At 43.0% G+C, this 17,889-nt stretch overlaps 1 protein-coding gene across 1 annotated transcript in view; it reads right to left on the reverse strand.

The window, feature by feature from the left end:
• The window catches only part of LOC134539145 (venom dipeptidyl peptidase 4-like), a 55,603-nt gene that overhangs the window by 16,603 nt on the left and 21,111 nt on the right, over window positions 1–17,889 (reverse strand). The window contains exons 6-8 of the mRNA XM_063380900.1: window positions 15,170–15,360; window positions 11,724–11,893; window positions 4,952–5,067 (exon numbers count right to left, since the gene is read on the reverse strand). Of these exons, the coding sequence (XP_063236970.1) occupies window positions 4,952–5,067; window positions 11,724–11,893; window positions 15,170–15,360 (477 nt within the window). The remainder of the gene's footprint in view (window positions 1–4,951; window positions 5,068–11,723; window positions 11,894–15,169; window positions 15,361–17,889) is intronic.

Here is a 17,889-nt window from a genome sequence, read left to right on the forward strand (position 1 = left end):
AGAGCGAGAGAGTGAATAAACCCTTCTGTAACTATTAGGGACAGGAAAAATTTCTCGTGTTCAATGACCCCCCAGGATGAACTCCATAGTTCTACGTACACTCGGTCAAATGCCACCCACTCATTGGCTGCTGTCTTGTGAGACGTCCCAACGTAGCAGCCTGTGATTCGATACAGCTTTGGTCGGGTGTTTCCCATTGGCCCAGAGTCATCCAGGTGAGTTGTGAGCCAATAGCAGAGGCAGCACTGAGGTATAACTATTTTGTATTTTAGCCTTTCGCGAAATGAATTCGCGAATTTTTCCTGCCTCTAGTAACTATCTATTCCATCACATGAATAAATTAATTGGCACTTGACATTAATTCAGACATCAGAGGTAGGGTTCGAGTTCATTCGTTCGTTCGTTCGTTTGTAGGTCTTAAACAAGAAAAAAAAAAACTACCGGACAATCTCCAGAAATCTTTTCCACAGCTTTAATAATGAGCGAAAGCTATGTGTTTCCTTAAGGCATAGCAGAAATTTCAACTTGAACCAGGGTAAACGATCAAACTGACCGCTTTCTTGCCTTCGCTGTAGAAAAAAAAAAGTTTTTTTTTCTTTGTGCGATTACAAGGATAGTTCTCGGAAACTCAGTTGCCAATGATATCATTTATAAAAATTGCAAAGCAAAGCTTTGTACCATTTAAAAAAAAAAAAAAAAAACATTTTTTTACAAAGCTCACGCCTTGCAATTTTTACAAGTGATATCGTTGGCAACTGAGTATCTCATGTTTTTCCTCGTAAAAGTACAAAAAAAATTACAGTGTGCACTGATTTAACCGTTTCATAAATAACAAAATAACCATAGTTGCACGTAGTGCAACTCTCAATATACTAATTTAAATCTATTTTATATCACAAGTGAACATATTTCTCGGGCCGGGAGGGGTAGAGAGAGGGAAGGGAGGGAGAGAGAGAAATAGAGAGCGAAAGAAAAATTCTCTCTCCTTCTCTATCTCTCATTCTCTCCTTCCCTCTCCTCTCTTCGAGAGAGAGAGAAAGAGAGGATACATCCTTCTGTAACCATCTATTCCATTACATGAATAAATTAATTGGCACTTGACATTAATTCAGAATCAGATTTTTATGGAGATTTCAAAAATCTTGGACTACCGTTGCGAAGCCAGGTACCAAAGTCAGTTAGGCGTGTGTGTGTGTGTTTGTATGTATACAATCATGTTCATAATTACTGTCGAACGAGGAGAATCATCTGGCAAGCTGATATTTTCTCTTCGTTTGAGTAAACACTACATCAGGCGGAAAAAAAATTGAATTTTTGTTCAAATGTTAATTTTTGTCCTATACGTATAGCAAATATAGTTTCTTCAAAGAAAGAATTATTATTATTTAAAAACAACTACCTATTTTTTTTATATAATTCATGAATGATATCAATTTTCACGATGCTACTTGATGAAAAGAGCAGTAAAAATGAGAGTTAGCAACTGACTGATGCAAATTTCTTAGACGGTCTGAGAATGGTTGCTCAAACATCAGAGGGACGTTTGTCAGCTTCGAGAACGATGAATAGGCAACTCTGACGGGGATATAAAGTACGGGTCATATGAATTCCCAATGGTAAGTTGCCGCCGCTCAGATCGGTTCTGCCATCATGATTGATCGACACAGTTATTGTTATTCCTCGGGTCTTCAGTCCGCCAGACTCGTAAGACGCGATCCTCCCTTCTTTTCTTGTGCTTTTCCTATTCCCTGCATCTTCTTTTTGTGTCTTTCCAGTGTCTCACACTCTAATTCTACTACTGTTACCATCCAAACCAATCCTGGTTGTCTTGCCTTAAAATGTTTCAACACTTGTAAAGTACATGCAGGAGACTTTGTAAAAACATATCAATTTGTTTTTAAAAAGTAACAATTTATTTTCTCGACTTGTATCTAAAAGAATTATCGGCAACCTTTACCCCCAAAAATGTATTTTGTTATGATACAGACGCTTCCTTGTTACGGAGTAGATGCCTTGCATATTTCTGTCCGAGAGTAGGCCTATACACGGTGCTTCACACACCCAGCCCCTAGGCTGTGGAGTGTTTAACTAATTAAGTCGAATGCCCATGAAAAAAAAAATGGGAGGAGCAAGGGAGAATCATACAATGTTGGCTCTCATGGGGTTTCCCCCCCTTAACATCACCGTCAATTTGTAGTTCCTGCAGGCAGGAAATTCGCAAGGGGGGGGGGGAGGACCCAGCGGAACCCGAGAGTTTTGCGTACAATAAGCAGAAAACTTTAAAATGGTCAGGAAGTTTTTTTTTTTCCATAAATACAGTTTTTACGTTAACGCTTTAACAACCCCGTTTCACGGTCACGTGAGGCGTGAGGACACACCCCCCCCCCCCCCGCCAGTGAGGGGCGTTTTAATTACAGGGAGGCCGCACCAGTTTTCTAGCCCTTTTTTTCTGTTAGCCCGTTGCTCTTGTGTGGATAACATGTCAGAACCCTTCCGAGGGGTCCGGCTCTAGGTGTGAAAAGTAGCTTGGCTTCTGGGTTGCAGCCGCGTCCTTGGAGAATAATTCCCCGACGTTTCGGTCGGCATCGCAGTCGCCATCAACACGCCCCGCACCTCGCGCCTGTCCACGCACGCACACAGTCTCGCGCCACTCGGTCGCACTCTCACGATCCCGTCGCTCCTCGTCGCGCCACTCTCAGAGGGGGGTCTCTCACCCTCTTCGCCGATGTCGCGCTTCCTTTAACTCGCGGAACTCTCGGAACTCTCGGAACTCTCGGAACTCGCTCGGAACTCCCGCGGAGGCCGGCGTCGCTGCTTAAGTACCTGTGGCGCCCTTCTCGAACCGACGAGAGCAGCTGCGGCGAGTCGCGTCATCCCGAGCCGAACCCGACGCCCGGAAAGTCCAGAAAGGCGGCGTCCGTTCGCGCCACTCCACGCGCGGCGGCCCGCGAAATTCCCAAGGCCACTCCAGTGATGGATAACGGCGCCGAGGAAGGATGACGCAGAGGAAGGGGGGAAAGGGGTGGTAGGGTTCGACCCGCGCTAGTGCGCGTATGACGTCACTGGCCGTGTGAGACGCCCCGGGCCAGACTACCGCTGGAGGTATGTAGCACGCTTCCCAGTTCGTAACAGTATTCTACGATGAATAACTGAATCTTCATTCGAACCTACGCCGCCGTATGTCGACTTCCGAGTTGTATTCTTCATTCTGAACAAAGTTGAACACACGCGTGGGAAAAAAATTGTTTTCCGCAGATTTTTTTAAAATGTTTTGGCTAATGTACGAATAATATTTATTTTTTTTTATTCAAGTTCAAAAAAGTAAGTGAACCTCAGTGTCCGTAAATGTACGAATATCCCTGGATGATTTGCGACCAGCAACAGCAACAGCAACCACAAGACTGATCGTGCGTGGGGGAGACCTAACTTGACTGTTCGGACTGGGCACCCGGGCTGATCGTGTGTGTGGGAATGGGGAGGTTTTTTTTTTAAGTTATGAGTCGAGGGATGCTGTCATAACTTAGAAACACGCAACTTGGAAACACATAACTTAGAATTTTCTAAGTTATGACTTTCTACGTAATGACGTTTGTAAGTTTTGTGGTTCTGCTTTGCGTGTTTCTAAGTTACGTGTTTCTAAACTATGACAGTTCTAAGTTATGTGTTCCTAAGTTGTGATAGTTCTAATTTGTGACTTTCTACGTTATGACGTTTCTAAGTTGTGTGGTTCTGCGTTGCGTTTTTCTAAGTTACGTGTTTCTAAGTTATGACAGTTCTAAGTTGTGTGTTTCTAAGTTGTGATAGTTCTAAGTTATGAGTATCTACGTTATGACGTTTCTAAGTTGTGTGGTTCTGCGTTGCGTTTTTCTAAGTTACGTGTTTCTAAGTTATGATAGTTCTAAGTTGCGTGTTTCTAAGTTGCGATAGTTCTAAGTTGTGACTTTCTACGTTACGACGTTTCTAAGTTGTGTGGTTCTGCGTTGCGTTTTTCTAAGTTACGTGTTTCTAAGTTATGACAGTTCTAAGTTGTGTGTTTTTAAGTTGTGATAGTTCTAAGTTATGAGTATCTACGTTATGACGTTTCTAAGTTGTGTGGTTCTGCGTTGCGTGTTTCTAAGTTATGACAGTTCTAAGTTATGACAGTTCTAAGTTTTGTGTTTCTAAGTTGTGATAGTTCTTAGTTATGAGTTTCTACGTTACGACGTTTCTAAGTTGTGTGGTTCTGCGTTGCGTTTTTCTAAGTTACGTGTTTCTAAGTTATGACAGTTCTAAGTTGTGTGTTTCTAAGTTGTGATAGTTCTAAGTTATGAGTATCTACGTTATGACGTTTCTAAGTTGTGTGGTTCTGCGTTGCGTTTTTCTAAGTTACGTGTTTCTAAGTTATGATAGTTCTAAGTTGCGTGTTTCTAAGTTGCGATAGTTCTAAGTTGTGACTTTCTACGTTACGACGTTTCTAAGTTGTGTGGTTCTGCGTTGCGTTTTTCTAAGTTACGTGTTTCTAAGTTATGACAGTTCTAAGTTGTGTGTTTTTAAGTTGTGATAGTTCTAAGTTATGAGTATCTACGTTATGACGTTTCTAAGTTGTGTGGTTCTGCGTTGCGTGTTTCTAAGTTATGACAGTTCTAAGTTATGACAGTTCTAAGTTTTGTGTTTCTAAGTTGTGATAGTTCTTAGTTATGAGTTTCTACGTTACGACGTTTCTAAGTTGTGTGGTTCTGCGTTGCGTTTTTATAAGTTACGTTTTTCTAGGTTATGACAGTTCTAAGTTTTGTGTTTCTAAGTTGTGATAGTTCTTAGTTATGAGTTTCTACGTTATGACGTTTCTAAGTTGTGTGGTTCTGCGTTGTGTGCTTCAAAGTTACGTGGATTTTTCCAAGTTTTCTAGGTTATGAAGGTTCTAAGTTGTGACTTTCTAAGTTACGTGGTGTTCCCATGAGTGGACGGAACTAACTCGGAGACGACGTCGACGGGCGCCGGCAGCAGCACCTCTGGCCCCACCGCGTCCTGCGCCGTCAGTCCCTGGAGGCCGATCACGCGCAGACTGACGGAGGGGTTCGGCGAGCCGGCCTGCAACAACAACAACAATAGGAGATACCTCCGCTGACCGCCGCGCCGCCGCAGCACTTGCCCGTGCGAGCATCCACACGACCAGGAAGCAGACACACAAGACGTGACAACGTCTTATAAATCGATGAACGCCGGCTGCACGCAAGAAAAAATTGTCACGTTCCTTCCTGAGCCGAGCGTGCAAGAACCGGCCGACCACCGCGCGAGAAAATCTTCCATGATACCAAACAGGTTAAGGCGGGCTTTTTAACTAATTGTTCGTGATTATATTTAAACGAACTATTTAAATTAATTTTTTTGCAAAAACTGTAAATAATATTTGAAAATTAAAAGAGTATGCAATTTTTTTCATCGATGTTTTCTTATGACGTTATCACGTAAAATTATCGTCCGTAAACCGACTTTACAGACAAACTTCCCTTTTTTTATTTCTCGCTTTTTTTTTACACTTTGTTAACAATATTCACTCGATTAACCAGGAAATTTAGCACTCACGAAAGCAAAGCTTGTACGTGAGTGCATCCTGTCACTTCAAATCACATGCGGTATTTTGACAAATGTAAACATTTATAAATGTATTAATAACTGAGAAAATAAATATATATAATATAACCTAAGGAAACCTTACCATCAGTATTATAAAGATGAAAGTTAAAAAGATAAATTTATTACAGTTCAATATAATGTATAATCACTAGAGACCCGTGAATTTCGCGGATTCAATGACCTCCAGGATAGACTCCAATATCCTCTTCACACTCGGGCAAATGCCAACTGTTCATTGGCTGTTGACTTGTGAGTCGTCTCGACTGGGTGGCCTGTGATTCGACATTTCTATGAGTGAGGGTCTCTAATTGGCCCTCAGTCCTCCAGATTAACAGTGAACCAATGACAGAAGCAGCGCTATGGTATAATTATTTGAATTTTAGCATAACACGAAATGAATCCGCGAAATTCACGGGTCTCTAATAATCACTTTTAAGTGGAAACTGAAACTATGCTTTCCGCCGGGGATGGCCACGACTGTATGCTCACATGCTGACTGCGTGAAGCTTTTTTTTTTCCTTCGTTCGGCTAATTGTTGCGCCATGTTGGTTATACGTCCAAAAATATTGGCCTGAAGCGTAGTGTTTGCTGTGTGGAAACATTTTTAAATTACTTCATTTTTTTTTAAATTACATTACTGTTATTTTTTTTTACATCGGAGATTCTATTCCATACTTACTAACCACCATAAGACTTGGTCAAGCACCATTTCCGCGATGTTTTTGGGCGGGACCGTACGGCGATGGTGAGGTTGAAAATTGACTTCACCTACTTCACGGCGTTGTATTCATGCAAAATTTAAGTGTTAGTTTTTCATAACGGCGAGGAAGTGTGACTTCTGACGCAAGTACATAAGTACAAGCACTCAATTTTTTTCTATTAATTATATTCATGCAAAATGTAAGTTAGTTTTTCGTTAGCCAAGTAAGTGTGACTCCTGACTCAGGTACATACGTACAAGCACCCAATTTTTTTTCTATATATTATATTCATGCAAAATTTAAGTTAGTTTTTTTTTATAACGGCGAGGAAGTGTGACTTCTGACGCAGAGGGGACGCACCACAACGCCGAAATACCACAACGCCGAAATGCCAAATTGACCACAACGCCGACAGCTAGAAAACTACTGTGTACCACAACGCCGAATTACCACAACGCCGTAATACACTAACGCCGAAAAATGTCATTGCAGGACTGCCACAAAGGTTAGGTTAGACTAGGTTAGGTTAGGTTAGGCTAGGTAGGTTAGGATAGGCTAGGTTAAGTTATGTTAGGTTATATTACGCTAGGTTAGGTTAGGTTAGGTAAGGTTAGGTTTGATTGTGGTATTTCGGCGTTAAGTTACATTTAAGAAAAACACACAAATTCATTCAGTTGTTATTTCGGCGTTGTGGCACACAGCAGTTTTCTAGCTGTCGGCGTTGTGGTCAATTTTGACATTCGGCGTTATGGTATTTCGGCGTTGTTGTAACGACCCTGACGCAGGTACACACGTACAAGCACCCAATTTTGTTTCCGTTGCGCGTCCAGCCTTGCACCGCCACGCGGGCTCGGGAGAGCCCTGAAGTTGCATCGCTGGTGATTGGTGGCTGACCGTCGGGGCCCTGGTAGCCCCCGCCTGATGGATTGCCGGCCCCTGGGACGTACCGCACCGGGATAACTCCTCTGCTTCTTCATCGACATGCCCCGCCAAGTTTATATCATGTTATACGAGACCATCCCCCTCCTCCCGGGAATTTATTCCGATAGCTGCCTAACATTTTCATGTCTTAATATCACACAGCTCTCGGTATGCGGCGTTCTACAGGAAAAAAATATATATTTCCGTGCGCGGGGACGGAAGTCGCGTGGAACGGAAATGTGTAACAGCGGTGCTTGCCATCTGTGGCGGATGGCGCTAACCAAAGTTCAAAAATCAAATTTCAACAAGATAATAAAATAATAATAAAAATTCCTTTCGGTGAATCAGTTCCAAAACTTTTGGTTTTAATATATATTTTTTTTCCAAGTCATGTTTTTAGATTTTTAATCGGAGCCGTTTTATTATATACAACGTGATTCAATGGTTGGCATCTGCTCCGGCAACGAATTCTAGCGGCGGGTGCGGAAACTGTAGGGTGAGGTAAAAGGTGTGTATCGGTTTCAAATTGCTGTTAAAAAAAACACACACACGGAGCAACTTACAGAAATTAGGTTTATTTTGTTGAAATCAGAATACAGCCCCATTTTTTTTTCATCAAGTTCTAAAGATCACATCAGAAAGATGGTGGCCATTAGTATATGCATTGGTGAAGGCGATTTCGGAACTCTTTGACCGCTTTCCGGAACATTTTGAGGGGTATACCGGTGATTTCCTCCCGAAATCGCATCTTCAGTTCTTCCGAGGTGTGAGGACGATGTTTGTAAACCATTCCTTGACGTAATCCTACAAGAAATCATGAACGCTCAAATCCGGGGCCCGCGCTGACCGTATTTGGGCGTTTGTGACTTCTTGTAGGATTACGCCAAGGAAAAGGTTTGCAAACATCGTCCTCACATCTTGGAAGAACTGAAGATGCGAATTCGGGAGGAAATTACCGCTCTACCTCTATGCGCCGAAAAGCTGTCGAAGATCCGAAATCGTCTTAATTAATGTATCGCTGCTAATGACCACTATATTCCTGATGTGATCTTTAGAACTTGACAAAAAAATGGGGATGTATACTGATTCCAATATAATGAATCTCATTACTGTAAGTGGATCCGTTTTTTTAATAAGCCCTTCAAAACCGATGCCCCATCTTTTACGTATGATTCGAGTCAAGAAATATACTTGAAAACAATATTTTTAAATATATTAATGTATCGCTGCTAATGGCCACTATATTCCTGATGTGATCTTTAGAACTTGAAAAAAAAATGGGGATGTATACTGATTCCAATATAATAAATCTCATTACTGTAAGTGGATCCGTTTTTTTAATAAGCCCTTCAAAACCGATGCCCCATCTTTTACGTATGATTCGAGTCAAGAAATATACTTGAAAACAATATTTTTAAATATTTATCATGCTCAACATTATTACAAAAAATTCTAGGTTGAATTTCGTGCCCGAGTTTCGTATTATAAGAGTATTTGCGACGTGAAAAGACTTGAATGTGCTCGTTACCAAGGTTACATGTTACACGTCTCTGGTGAGTAGTGAAAGACTCGTTCACATTATTTTTTTAATGTTGTGACTCAAGTTTTATCAGCATACCTATATTTGCTCATTATTATATAATAATTGGTAAAACCTTCACGTAATTGTTCACAATTATGAACACTTGCAAGAAAGCATCCAGGGGGGAAAAAAATGGGGAGGGGGGGGGGGGGTCCGCCACTTTGCTAAATAAGGTTGCGGAGAGATTATTTTGGAAGGATTGTTGTAACCCTTACACTAACGTATTTCCACCCAAAATAAATAAGCCTCGTACACAGAAGCGACGGTAATTGTGTTTCCGAGTAGTCCATTTTTAATGCCATTAACAATTGTGTTTCATGTATTTAACAACATTTATATATTTATTTATTTATTTATGCCTTGTTTTAACGAAATAATCTTACAATTGGCTTTTGAAAAAGATTCAAAACAATTTAATACAAACCAAATTATAAAAATGTTCAGTTATCTTTTATTTAAAATTAAATTATAGCGGAAACTTGCTCATAAAATAATGGTAAATTGGCTATAATGGACCCCTTCCACAAGACTCTGCCTACAGCCTTTGTCACACTCGATATTATTTCTATCCATATTCACACGTGTCAGAATTCGGGCTAAATTCCTGTCATGGACTCGCACTTATAGTTCCCATGCTCTCGAGTCTCAAACGTACGTAAAAAAACTCCGAAAGGAAAAAAAAACATAGTATCTACGGCGCCGTTCCACTCGTGCGAACATGGCCTTCTCATGACCGTAATCAATAGCGGCTCCATGAAGGATGTCGGGGGATGTTTCCCCTCCCAAACCAGAATTATTATTTCTAGAGGGTATATTCATGTTTGCTTAGATACTTAAATTAATGTTCTCCGTCGTATAATTTTACGGTCGCCCGCTCAAACCTCATAGCAGCCCTGCACACGACGAGAAGACTGCGCGCCAGTCCAGAGGCGACGCCGCGCTAGAGGCACCAGCGAGCGTCGCTATCACCAAACACACCCCTGACCAGGCAAAGTGTGTATGCATTAACTAATGTCAATTTTTTTTAGGCATTCACGAACTCGAACATTCGGTTTTCAGATCCTGCAAGCAGAATTATGGGCTTCGTTTCCCCCCCCCCCCCCCTTATAGGCGTGGCAATATTTAGTCTCACCACCAACGAGTGTTGTTAGCGAGAGCGGTGCTGGACTTCTAAGAACACCGCATCGAAGCAGACTTGAAGGAGAAAACGCTTCGAAACTTTTATTTCTGAAGTTTAATATTACTTTAATCAATTTTGATTATTAACTTGGTTTTGAAAATTTTGAAAATCAGAATAAAATAATTAAGAAAAGAATAGCTTTTTGGTTCGTTTAAATAACTAATTTTTTTTTAGTAAAATGATTATTTCTGGCGAATCAGAGGCCTCTTATCTTCTGATAGGCTGGGCTGTTTGGCCACCCTGAGACGACCTGTCTTTTATAAGATGCAGAGCTAGGTTTTGAGGTTTTCTGAAGAGTGGATCCCATATTCCGCTTAATTTGTAACCACCATCTCTATAAATATTAAAACACCTAGCAAACATATATAAGAGGACTACAAATGAAGCATAATATGGGATCCACTCTTCAGAAAAACCTCAGAATATAGCTTTGCATCTGGTTGGCCTCTGGTTGGTCAAACAGCCCACCCTATCAGAAGAGAGGAGGCCACAGATGTACAGCCGACCCCCGGCCGATCACAGAAGCCCAGCCTCCGACTGGCCAAACCAACAGGCCAACCAGACGAAAGGAAGGTTGTTGATTGGCCCACAGCTGCAGCCAATCGGGAGAAACACTCCCTCTTCTCAGGCGAGAGTACTAAAAGACGGGAGCACTTGTCACAACCTCAGCCCGTGTGCCAAATCTATCCCACAAGACACACACCCCTGCCGTCGATTCAAATGATTCTTCACCAGTGTGGGGTGCATCTGATTTACAATGCACTTAACGAGTTATAGAAACTTCGGTTTCTTGGCCTCGCCCCGGATGGCAATATGATGAATCGGCGGCATAACCTCAGTAGGTAACCCTGCCCCGATGAAGGCGTCTGCAACATCGAACCGAAACGTCGGTGATAACATTCTGCCTTGGACGCAGCTACGACCCAGAAGCCTAGAAACTTCAGAAAATGGCCGCGGAAGTCTGCGGATCTTCGCCTTTTCCCTCATTTCTCCGTTTCTCCGCCGTGTACAATGTCACGTTCGTCACCCAGATCTCATGCACGACGAGAAGACTCCTTCGTAATACTAGTATTTTTCATTCATTATTGTTTTAAGCTTATTTTAAAAATTATTTCCTCAATTTATTCCAGGTAAAAATCCTTAAACTGTAAGTTTCGTTAAATAGAGAAACACAATTACGTCTTTGTTTCATTTTACCAATTAACCAAGAGTGAAACATTATTATAAAACATTTTATGCAAATACTTCACGAAACATGGAAAAATTGAAGTTTGATTTTGCTGTGAAACCAACAGCAGATGGGAAATCAAACACCATATGCATAACCTCAATAGCTGCACCTGATGGGCAGATTTTTCAAATTCCACTCGAAGACCAACCTGCAAATCTACACCAAGCAGTTAGTTACAAATACTCCAAACTATGCCAAGGTCAGTAACTCATTAAATAAAAGACATCAAACACGGAAAATATGGATAAGTTTGACAGATGATATATCAAAAAACATATTTGGATTTAGAGAAAAAACTTACAGTTTAAGGATTTTTACCTGGAAGAGATTGAGGAAATAATTTTTTTTAAATAAGCTTAAAACAATAATGAATGAAAAAATACTAGTATTACCAAGCAGTCTTCTCGTCGTGCATGAGATCTGGGTGACGAACGTGACATTGACATTGTCACCGCTGACACAAGCGCGCCCCCTGATCGGGCGTGCCGGCCTCACCTTGGGGTAGCGGAGGCTCACGAGCTCAGGGTACTGGCCGCCCAGGCTGCCCGGGGTCCCGTACACGTCGTAGGTCATCTCCTTGACGTGCGAGTCGTTGAAGGTGACGTAGGCGAGGCTGGAGCCGCCCGGAGAGAACCACAGCGCCGAAGACGTGGCCAGGACCTCCTCTGCGGAAACAACGGTCCTGCCTCGCTGCAGCCGTCTCTTCCACCAAAGTGTCACAAGGTTATGTATGCACGACGGGGTTTAAACCATTTTTTTTCCCAACCTAACTAAAACTAAGTGTATTTTGTTTGGGAGGGGTCTGGGTTAGAGGAAGACTCTAGGTGCGCCCAAGGCCGAAGTCCCTTGCGCCTGATCATGCTGGGTTTAAGCCATGCAGACAAGGGAGGCGTGCAATCGTGTGCTTTGCTCGGGGATTGGCCAGCCATGGTCGCAATTGCCGCCGTGGCTGACTCCCCTATCTTAACTCTAGACTAATCACTAGCAACCTGAGACCGCACGCCCGCCACGTGGGGCCCGCGGCTCCGCCAAGTTCTCTGCACCGTCCGCAACCCACCAGCGTCAGAAATCGTTTCACAAACAATGTAGCGTCGGTGGTCGTCTCTCGGGGCGTGCGCATCTCTCTCGCGGGCTGTTGGCTGGGAGTTCCCTGCGACCTATTGGGTAAACGAAGGCTGGCAGTGCGTGGGGGTTTGTGTGCGTGCTGGGGGCGGCCTAGCAGCGCCAACTGCTACCGACCGCGTCCCGCGGGTGGCGGATACGGGAGCCCAGCTCGAGAGTTGCAATCTCGCTGGGGTGGCTGTGAATAACCAATAGCAGTCCGCGGACCAATGGCCGGCCTGTGGAGTCGTTATCACGGCTGTCGGGGAGAAAGGTAGCCTGAATGTAGCTCGGCGCGCGGCAGAAAGCAGCTTCGTCGGCGAAGGCACCGCAGGGGAGCTCGATGTGCCCTGGATGCGAAGTGTAGACGAACTGCGGGCTGGAACTTGCGGAGCTGTGGACTGCCGCGCGCGCAACGGAAGTGAACAGCATCGGAATTCTGAAGGAAGAGATGGCGGCGCCTTCAAGTTGGGGCCCTGTTGGAGCCAGTGGTAGCCTGGGCGGCGCGACCTTCAACCGACCCGGGAATTTGGGGGGCAAGAGGGTCCGACTCGCAAGATACTTCATTCGCCTGAACGACTTACCCCCACCCTGGCTTGAAAGGTCGTTGGCTGTTGACTGGAAGAAGGAAGATGAAGATGGTGCAATGTCTGGCTGCCTTTCGCTCCGAGAGCCAGCAGTTCGAGCCGGTTTACTGGCTCGTCTGCCCACTTCTGTTTTAACTGTGGCTGCCTGGGCAGCTGTGGCTGGGCCGACGAGTGAAGTCGCCCGCCCCTGGGGGCGCATGCGCCCCTGGTTAATAATAACCCAGGAGTTCCCAACCTTTAAATGCGGGCCGCAAGGCCCAAGCACCCAACTCCAGCATGGTTGATTTTTCAGCCCCTCCAACTCTTCTTACCTGGACCCTTCTTCCTCTTGTTCAGTAGTTACCTGCTTGCTTAATGCATGTTATTTGATCCCCGCATGAACCGGCCCAGGGTTTTCCCTGTGTCTATGCAGGTTTTACCTGGGTCACATTAGCTAGCTTTTAAGCTAGGCGACCAATGGGGCGTCAGTCATGGCGCCAATTGCAGCCATGGCGGGCCAGTAAACCCCAATAGCACACGATGCACGCGCCCTTGTCCTGCATGGTTAAAAAACCCGCATGGTAGAGTGTATAGGCTTCGGCCTGAGACACACTTAGGTCCTCCCCTAACCTGGACCCTCCCCTACACACTTAGAATTAACTTAGGCTAGGAAAAAAATTTAAAAAAAAAAATGTATCCATAGTGAATGACTTGAGGTTTATTTTTTTTTTTAAACTTGGCACAAAAGCAGATGTCAGCTGATTCAGTCTTGTTTTCTGTGAATTTTTTTTTTATCTTCATATTTTTTTTTTATTTTAGGAATTTTTGCCATGTCAAACAGAGTAGAAATGCAGTGGCGTATGTCCAACAAAAAAAAAAAAGACTGCATTAAATCTTTCTTGTAGTGTTACAAACTGGTTCTCAAAGAAATCGTTTGTAAAAGTATAGGTATTTTTTTTATTTTTTTTTATTTCCTGTGTGCCTTGTAGCTTTGAATATATATACTGTATAGAAGTCGCGAGTGGATAGGATTTACTCTACGTTTTTCAGGAGCGTATGATGAGCAGCTTGGGAACTTCACCGCTGCAGGGCGCTGCCGTAACGCCCTGTATCGTCTCAGGTTGTTATTTACACGTTAGAGCGCAGCACTGTCGCCCGCTGTCATTCCCCCGCACCACCCCCCCCCCCCCCAACATTCACTGCAGCTCGAGGTCGTTCAACGGGAGGGGGAAGGGGTGTTTGAAGAGTTCCGACACTTGTCCGCTAGGGACCACCACAAGTCGATGCCCTAGAGATGGTGGCGATTGCGACGGTGAATTAACCAACTACCTCAAAAAACCGTATTAGAAATTTTAACCTGGGCTGGCGACTTCTATACAGTATATATATTCAAAGATTTTACGTTGCGTTCACGAGTCGGGAAACCATCGGTGCTATTCATTTTCTCTCCGGTACATTATACAGCATTGTAATAAATTTTCACTGAATTTTTTTTATTTACCATTACTGTAAATGGGAGATGTGGCTTAATTTTTTTCCATTAGTATAGCCGTGCGAAGCCGGGTCGGGCAGCTAGTCTTAAATATTTTTATTTATTTTTTTGGATTTTAGGAATTTTTCCATGTCAAACAGAGTAAAAACTGGAGTGGCGTGTGTCCAACCAAAAAAAACTGCATTAAATCTTTCTTGTAGTGTTACAAACTGGTTCTCAAAGAAATCGTTTGTTAAAGTACAGATATTTTTTTAATTATTTTTTATTTCCTGTGTGCCTTGTAGTTAGTTACCTAAGTGCTATCTTTGAATATATATATATATATATATATATATTTATATACTGTATGGAAGTCGCCAGCCCAGGTTAAAATTTCTAATAAGGGTTTGAGGTAGTTGGTTAATTCACCGCCGCAATCGCCACCATCTCTAGGGCATCGACTTGTGGTGGTCCCTAGCGGACAAGTGTCAGAACTCTTCAAACACCCCTTCCCCCTCCCCGCTGAACGACCTTGAGCTGCAGTGAATGATGGATTGGGGGGTTGCGGGGGAATGACAGCGGGCGACAGTGCTGCGCTCTAACGTGTAAATAACAACCTAAGACGACACAGGGCGTTACGGCAGCGCACTGCAGCGGTGAAGTGTTCCCAAGCTGCTCATCATACGCTCCTGAAAAAAAACGTAGAGTAAATCCTATCCACTCGCGACTTCTATACAGTATATATATTCAAAGGTGCTAAATCGTCGGCGACTGTTCCCCCCCGCCGGGGGCAGACGACTCACCCTCGTAGACCCAGTCGGCCACGCCGTTGTACACGACGCCCTCGACGCCGGACGAGGTGAGGCGCACCTCCGCGCCGTCGTAGGACGGCTTGTAGTGCAGGTCGTTGCCCCGCACGAAGGCCAGGGCGCTGCCCGCGGGCCCCCACTGCGCCAGCGAGAGCGGCTGCCCTCCGCCCACCGGGTACAGCTCCCTGCGACGAGAAGCAATATCCTTCATGGGCGTCGCGCAAGGATATATATATTTTTTTTGGAGGGGGGGGGGGAACTTCAATTGATTTAGTTGTTTGAGGAATATCCATCCCCTGTGAGGAAAAAAAAAAGCGTGGTGGTCCGGGGGTCCCTCCCCCGGGGAAAATTTTGGGGTTTGAAGGTGCAGAAAGGTGGTTTTTAGGCATTTTTCTTTCCTAAATGTTCTAATCATAGTTGGTTGCACTATATAATTTAATTTTTATTAAAAATATATATATATTTTTCAGAGAACAAATTTTGTAAAAAAAAACACAGTTAACATAATAGGTATCTGCTGGTGCCATATCCATCACAAAAATCATTTAATTTAAACATCAGGAGAAACTACGAAACTACGAAACTAAAATATATTATTGGAGGGGACGAAATTGAAGACTTTTATTATTGGGGGGGACGTGTCCCCCCTGTACCCCCCCCCCCCTGGTTGCGACGCCCATGCACTCCCTTGCCACCTCCTCCGCCTGCCGCCCGGACACGTCTCCAGCTACTACAGGCATCGCAAACGATTGATTTTTGACGTGACAACGTCTAATGAATCGATGAACGCCGGCTGCACGCACGAAACAAGTGTCCCGTTACGCGCATTGTCCCGTTACGCTCATTGTACGCTTGCGCCGCATCTATCTCTCTTCCACTCGATTGGAACCACCACCGATTTGACTTTTTTCGAGTCACATTAAACTTGAAACACTCCCATTCGTTTCCTACTTTTCCTATCATAGTCCTATCATTAACAGAATAACACAGATCGGAAGAAGTTAAAAATAGCAAACATGTACAAAGGTTATAGTTAAAATAATCTCTTCGTTAAAGTAATAAACATTTTTGAATTAATGCGTGCAAATAAAAGTAAATTTATCAATTAAATTCTAGATTTCATTTCACTCCTTCTTTGTATCCATACAAAATAGTGATAATTCAATAAAAATGATTCCATTTTATTCATAAAAGTATGCAATCATTTCATCAATGTTTTGTTATGACGTTGTCACGTTAAACTATCGTCCGTAAACCAACTTTACAGAAAAGAAATTATTTACTTTAATAATGTTCGCAGGCTTTCACGGCCATTGTCCAAAGTAGCTTGACTTCTGGGGTTGTAGCCTGCGTCCTTGGCGGATAATCCACCGATGTTTCGGTCGAAAATTGCAGTCGTCATCATCAGGGAGCAGTTACCTACTGCACTGCTCCCTGATGATGGCGACTGCAATGTCGACCGAAACATCGGTGGATTATTCGACAAGGACGCGGCTGCAACCCAGAAGCCAAGCTACTTCAATATATATATATTTTTCTTTTTTGAAGTGAAACTTCTTTACTGATAGGGCTACAATTTTCGAGGGTTACGAGAATTCCGATCGCACGAGGGGAATGGTTAGTTACGTGGTGGGGGAAAACGGTAGAAGATGACGTCACTCCAACGCCATGCGCTAGCGGTCGAATTGCTGGAGGGGGAGGGGGTGCGTAGCGGAGCATGATACATGCTAGTTGTAACGATCATTAGGGCAGACGGCAGGGGAGCGGTGGAAATGACGCAGCTGTGATGCTACGGAGTTCTCGTAAAGCTGCTTATTTTAAAGGATCTACAATTTATTTATTTGTGCGGAAGAAGAGTTATTGATATGCGCAATTGATATTATAATTATCATTCATTTTTTCAAGTGGATAGTTTGATCGAAAATTAAAATAATTTATCTCTATCTGTACCTAAAAAGCAAGAAGTTTCACTTCCACCATGGAATCCACGCACACATTATTTTCTTTGTAAAAGGGCAATGAAAATACTGTAAATTATACAACATACTTATAGGGAAAATATAAAGAAAATGCTGAATTTCTACAAGGGTGTTTGTACGGGTATCATGCAGGAACTGGAAAAGTAGAGCATGTTACTGGAAATAAACTGTTCAGTCCAACCCTAGCTCGTAATATCTATAATCAATGTTATAATACTTATATATATATATATATATATATATATATATATATACACACACATACAATTTTACAATAGCTTACAAAGTCACGAGAAGGTCGCTCTCAAAGCATTTTTTTTTTGGCCGCCTATAAATAGCAGCCCGCGCCAAAATGTTACATGGGCACCAGGAACGTTACTCCTTATGCGTAAACGCATTTCACATCACTCGCTCACTACACAAAACGTTATACGGACGATAGGATTTCAATGATTAATGGATTTCAAACCCCTTATACACTTAATTTTGGAGTTTACAAAATCTTAAATAAAACTCAGTGTACATGAGGCTAAACATATTTTTTTGAAAAATATTAAAAGACAGAAAAACTATGCACTTTTAACATTTTTATATCAGTCACCAAAATGCTGCGTTATGCCAAAAAATAATAAATAATATTATTTATTTAATTATTTATTGTAGCCTATAAACTTTGGTGATGAGCACATTGATTTTGAATGTATTAGTAAACTGAAGTAGTGCTACATATTAGCA

The sequence above is a fragment of the Bacillus rossius genome, chromosome 14 (assembly GCF_032445375.1).
Source record: "Bacillus rossius redtenbacheri isolate Brsri chromosome 14, Brsri_v3, whole genome shotgun sequence".
Classification (NCBI taxonomy): Eukaryota; Metazoa; Arthropoda; class Insecta; order Phasmatodea; family Bacillidae; genus Bacillus; species Bacillus rossius.